The following is a 6,051-nucleotide window of genomic DNA, read 5'->3' on the forward strand; positions in this document are numbered from 1 at the left end:
GGGCGCCTATGCAGATGAGACGGTGACAGCCGGGCCAGCGGGCGGGCGGGCGGGCAGGCGGGTTGCTGGGGCGGGGAGGTGGGACCGGGAGAAGGGTGGCCGCGGGGCCCGGCCAGGCTGGGGCGGGGGGCCGCAGCCATGATCGGGGCCTTCTCGTTCCCAGTGAGCCCCGAGCGGGGCCGGCTGCGGGGCTGGCTGGAGGGCAGCCTGGCCGGGCTCTGCGAGTTGCACTGGCTTCGGGAGAGGCAGGAATACCGCGTGCAGCAGGCGCTGCGGCTGGCCCAGCCCGGAATGGGGGGCGCCGAGGCCGAGGACGAGGAGGACGCCGAGGAAGACGAAGATGCGGCGGCGGCGCGCCGGGCCGCGGCGGCCCTGGAGGAGCAGCTGGTGAGGGGCCGCCTGTCCGTCCGTCCGTCCCCGCCCCTCCCCCGTCTATCTGTCCTGGTTGGATACTCAGACACCGGTCCCGATCGTGGGGTGGGGGTGGGGGAGAAAGGGGGTGGGGACCAGGAGCCCAGGCGGCGGGCGAGATCTGGCCTCCCCTCCTCCAAACCCGGCCGGGAGGTGGTAGTGGGGTTTGCATCGCCTCCACTGGGGCCCTGTGAGATGCTTGGCTCGGTCCCCTACCCCCTCCACCAAAGAAAAGATCTTTCCAGGCACCAAGGATGTGTCAAGCCGGGCGCCGGCTACTTTGCATGCGTGGAGCTTGGGAGATGGGGGTGATGGTCCCCATCTTATGGAGAAAGAAACTGAGGTTCAGTGAGGGCAAGCGACTCACCCAAGGTCACACAGCCGTGACCCAAACTTGCCACCCTCCCTCCTGGCTACCAGGGCTCCATCTTCTCTAAATCCTGCTGTGCTTGGAGGCCTCGGGAGGGGACAGTGGGGGGCAGATGGCCACGGCTGAGCCTCTCTGAGGACCGCACGGGGACCTTGCCCCTTGGGTGACATTTCCCTTCCATTCGTCCTCCGCAATCCCAGGGGGGTGCTAGCATGAGCTCTGACTTCTGGACTTCGGGGCTTTCTAATGGTGGGAGTTGAGGCAGAGTCACTGGATGTAAGGAGGCATGAGCCCATCTCTTCATTCTCCAGACCTCTTCCTGGGTCCTCTTAAGCCTCTCCCTAACCCCACATCACCGTGACTTCGTGTCTGCCTCTTTCTTAACCCTGTCTCTCTTAACTGTTTCCCAGGTCTTCCCTTCCTGCATCTTTGCACCTCTTTCTTTTCCTGCCCACGTCTTGGTCTCTATCTTTCTCTGCCCCTCCCCCAGCTGCTCCTCTCCCGCCCCCCGCCTCCCCCCAGCCCCCAGCCCCTGACTCCACTGGGTGACCCCATCCCTAAAGCTTGTGTGTGGCCAGAGTTTCCCGTTTGGGGAAACCTGAGCCGAGCTTGGGGTTGGGGGGGGGGAGGGCTCTCCCTGCGGCTGACCTCGGCTGCCCCCTCCCCAGATAAGGAACGGGGAGGGGGGCTGCAGGCCCACTCCGCGGCTGCACGCTGCTCAGCCCCTCCCCCGGCTGGGAGCAGGACCCTGCACATTCTTCTGGGGAAACAGAAACAGCTGTGGGAGGCCCCACCCCCTCCTGAAGTTGGAGACTGGATTGTGGGGGCCTTCACCAGCTCCCCCCCACACACACACACACACCCACAAGTTGGCTGGACTCCGGAAGGTGCCTCCCACCCCTAAGAGGAGAGGGAGAGGGGATGGGCAACAGTGTCTTGCCTCCCTCTGTACCTCGTCTCCTCTCTCTCTGCCTCTTGGTCTCCCCCTCTCTGTGCCCCTCAGTCTCCTTCACTCTCTGCTCCTCAGACCCCCCCCCCATCCCTTGCCTCCCGGGCTGACTTGAGGTGGTAGTGGGGAGGCCTCTCCCCTTTGCAGTCTCCAGGCAAAGCTGGTCCTGGCATCAGGGAGGAGGCGGTGGCGGGCGGGAGGGCGGAGGGAGACAGCCACACTAACTGAAGATCAGAGCCGCGCTAAATATAAACTTCTCCGATGTTGGGGGTTCCTAAGTCCTCTTGTGGGGGGGGGGGTAGGAGCCTCTTCTGATGCCTGAACCTTTGTCTTAAGAAGCTAAACGCACCCCCCTCCCCCAATACACTCTCTCTGCAGCAGGAAGAACTTAAGTCACTTTCGAATGGAAATGATGGGGAGGCCATGTAAACACTAGGAATAGCTTGGAGAATGGAGGCAAGAACTCTGGACTTGGGGAGCGGGTGTGTGTGGGGGGAGTCCCGGGTCCTGTTCTCTTCCAAGAAGGAAAGTTTCTGTGTGGCCAGAGTTTCTAGTTTGAGGAAACCTGGCCCAAGGTTGGGGGTTTCAGCAAGGACTTAAGTTAGACTTGCAGAAGGACTTCCTAACAGAGATGAAGAGCATTGGATACAGACTAGGACATGTGAGCTGAGAGCAGCCAAGGTCCGGGAAAGTTGAGGCCCAGGGGCTTCCTGACCACACTCTTATTACACCCGTTTGAGCAGAATACCCTGAGGCCACTTGCAGATCGATTTGCAGAAATAACTTGAAGGACATGTGCGCTGGCAGGGGACCAGGTACAGGCCAAGAGCCTTCTGGTCCTTTATGTTAAAGATTCATCCCTTTGCAGCTGGAACATGTGAGGTTAGACTTGCAAGTAGGGGGAGGGCAGTTGATGGAAGTAGACTGAGGTAGCTGGGAGGGAAGGGGTCCTGGTTGGGGAGGAGGAGAGGCCTCTGCCTGTCTGTCCCCCTAATTCCCACTCTTCCCTGCAGTGGGAGAACTAAAATTAGACCTGCAGACTTTACCCACCCCCCTGCAAAAAAAAATCATTTTATACATTTATTTTTAATTACAAAGTAAAAATACAATTTTACATTTTGCTTGTAAAAAATTCAGAGCTGTTGTGTAATAAGAAATGTTAGCATTTATTAAGTGCTTTAAAGGAACGTTTTTTAAAAAACTCGTTGAATGTGCACAATAACTCTGTAAGAGAAGGCATTGTATGATGTCCATGTTACAGATGAGGAAACTGAGGGCCAGAGAGGTGAAGTAACCTGTCCAAGGTCACACAGCTGGGATGAGGCAGAGCTGGGATTTGGACCCTAGCTGGTTAAAGCGCTCGGTTTGAATCTGCCCAGCAATTTGAACCTACCCAGCAGCTCTGCAGAACAGACCTGGCGATTTGCTCCTGTGAAGATTACCACATAGGAGACACTATGGGGGAAGGTCTACTCTTCCATGAATCGCTAGGAGTCAAAATCGACTCAATGGCACACAACAATCTGGGTCTGAGTCAAGCCTCCTTAAACACTTCCCTCCCCCGTCCTCCCCCCTTGACCTCCTAAATCCATCCCTCTGTTGAGGACAACACCGTGTCACCTGTGAGTCCTTCCAGACCTCTCCCAGTGCCTTGACTCACAGAAACGGTTTACATACCAAGACCTATAGGGCTCTGCTTTACTTTTGTACAAATTCCAGCTTCTTGGGTGAGGTCCCAGAAACTATGCCAGTGTTTCTCAAAGCGTGGCCCCTGGGCCAGCTGCATCAGATCTCATGGGAACTTGTTCAAAACGCACATTTTTGGGCACCCCTCCAAACCCAATCAGAAAGCAGAAGTCAGTCCCAGAAATCTGGGTTTTCACAAGGCTCCAGGTGATTTGAACATGTATACTACTATATATTCTGCACTTTTCTTTTGCATTTGACATTGGATCTTGACGATTATTCCATATTGAAATGGCTTCCTTTTTAATAGCTGCATAGTATTCCATTGTGGACATTAATTCTTTCATTGGGTATTTACCAAGTGCGTACTTTGTGCCAGGCATTGTTCCGGGTACTTGGGACACAGCAGTGAACAAAACAGACAAAAATCTCTGCTCCTTTGGAGCTGATGTTCCAGTGACAGAGACAATAAACAAATGACAGATTGATATATAATGTTTAGTCAGAAAGGAGCTCTGGTGGCACAGTGGTTGAGGCATTCAGCTGCTAACCAAGAGATTGGTGATTCAAAACCACCACCCTCTCTGTTGGAGAAAGATGAGGCCAACAGCCCTCATAAAGATTTCCAGCCTTGGAAGCCTTATGGGGCAGTTCTACTCTGCCCTCTAGGGGCGCTGTAAGCCGGAATCGACTCCAGGGCAGTGGGTTGTGTTTTTTTGTTGTTAACCCAGGAAGTCATTAATGATACATACAAAGCACAAGGAGCTATTTTAGACAGAGTGCTCAGAGAAGGAGGTGCCAGGGTACAGCGGACGGTTTGCACTTGACTGTCAAACTAACGGTTGGCAGGCTGAACTCCCCCAGTGGTGCTGCGGAAGAAAAGCCTGGCGATGCGTTCGTTAAGATTTGTTGTTATTCCGTTGCTGCAGAGTCAATCCTGACTCATAGCGACCTTTGTGACAGTAGAAGTGCCCCATAGGGTTTTCTTGGCTATAATCTTTACAGAAGCAGATAGCCAGCTCTTTCTCCAGAGCGGCTGCCAAGAAAACCCTATGGGGCGATTCTCTGTAACACACAGGGTCGCCATGAGCCGGAATTGACTCCACAGCGACAGGTTTGGGTTTGGTCAGAAAAGGAACCGTGTAAGCAAAGCCCTAAATGCAGCAAGAGTCCGCCAGTGGAACGCGACAGGGAGAGTTGTCCTACCGGAAAAGCAGCACGGACAAAGGCCCTGGGGTAGGAGCTGCAAGGAGGCCGGAGTGGCCTCAGTGGAGTGACCAAGGGGACGATTGGTGGGAGCACGTGACACGGGGTGTGTGAGTAGCCCACGGGCTTTTTAGCCACTCTCTGATGCTGCCCAGGACCTGCTTTCCTGGGTTCTGCTCACAGACACCACTATGGGCATCTCTGCACACCAGGCCAGGAGCCCAAAATGGAATGCTTTGTTGACCTTCCTTCTATAAACAGGCCCTAACGCGGGGCTTCAGTGCTGGGCGGGCTGGGGGTGGGTCAGGAGAGCCGGGGGAGAGCTGGGGCCTGGAAGCTGGGCGGGGCTTCAGGGGAACCGGCCTGTCTTTCTGCCCTAAATAGGCAAGGCTGGACGCCTGTCTCCTAGCCCCTCCCCCAGCCCCTCCCTCCTTTCCGGCTGCCCAGACAAACCTCTTTTGTCTGAGGGTCAACCGTCAGCCTGAGGCTGTGGCCACCTCTGGCCTCCACCAAAGCCATGGGAAACTCGGCCTGGCTCTGGGCTTCGGTTTTCCAAAGTTAAGTCCTAGTGTCTTTGAAGTGTGGGGGTGATTTCAGTTCCCACTCCCACCCTCAGTCAGTGGTGGTGGTGGTTGTTGTTTGCCGTCGAGTCAGACCCGACTCATAGCGACCCGTCCTTGGGTTTCCGAGGCAGTATCACTATGGAAGTAGATTGCCCCATCTTCCTTCTGAGGAGTGGCTGATGGACTTGAACCGCCAGCCTTGTGGTTAGCAGTCAAGTGCCGTAGCCACTATGCTACCAGAGCTCCCTCAGTCAGTGGTACTCCTCTCAAAGGGTTTCACCTCCATTTTTTTCACACCTGATTTAAAAAAAGAAACGGTCTTTTCCTGCAGCGGCGGCGAGAAGAATCCAGGGGACTCCCGGACATTTTCATAGGGATGAGTGGGGTGCCGTGGGCAGACACTGGGGCCTTCTGGGTTGGAATGGAGCAAGGGCTGGAGAATGGGGTTCCCTGGGGTAAAGGGACCTACTGGGGCTTAGCACAAATGCTCCTTGCAGCAATACCACTAAGGCTAGACTCATGAAAGGACTTTCCAGTTGTTGTTATGTGCCGTCGAGTCGGCCCCGACTCATAGCCACCCCTCCTTGGGTTTCCGAGGCAGTATCACTACGGAAGTAGGATCGCCCAACCTTCCTTCCGAGGAGTGGCTGGTGGGTTTGAACCGCAACCTTCTGGTTAGCAGTGTGCCTTAGGCACTATGCTACCAGAGGGAGTGGGATTCCTGAGGGGAGGGGCAAAGGTTATCAGTTGTGGTCAGCTGTGTTATCCCTAAGGGAAAAAGTCCCTCTGCAGCAGAAAGATTTAAGGAACACTAACAAAGGACTTTGGCACTTGACTGCTAACCAGAAGGCTGGTGGTTCAAACCC

At 55.4% G+C, this 6,051-nt stretch overlaps 1 protein-coding gene across 1 annotated transcript in view; it reads left to right on the plus strand.

Moving 5' to 3' along the window:
- Positions 1-138: 138 nt before the first annotated feature.
- DACT3 (dishevelled binding antagonist of beta catenin 3) overlaps positions 139-6,051 on the plus strand; it is a 9,877-nt gene continuing 3,964 nt past the window's right edge. The window contains exon 1 of the mRNA XM_007943045.1: positions 139-409. Coding sequence (XP_007941236.1) covers positions 139-409 — 271 coding nt within the window. The remainder of the gene's footprint in view (positions 410-6,051) is intronic.

Source organism: Orycteropus afer, unplaced genomic scaffold (assembly GCF_000298275.1).
Source record: "Orycteropus afer afer isolate SDZICR_OR568_19922 unplaced genomic scaffold, OryAfe1.0 scaffold00099, whole genome shotgun sequence".
Taxonomy (NCBI): domain Eukaryota; kingdom Metazoa; phylum Chordata; class Mammalia; order Tubulidentata; family Orycteropodidae; genus Orycteropus; species Orycteropus afer.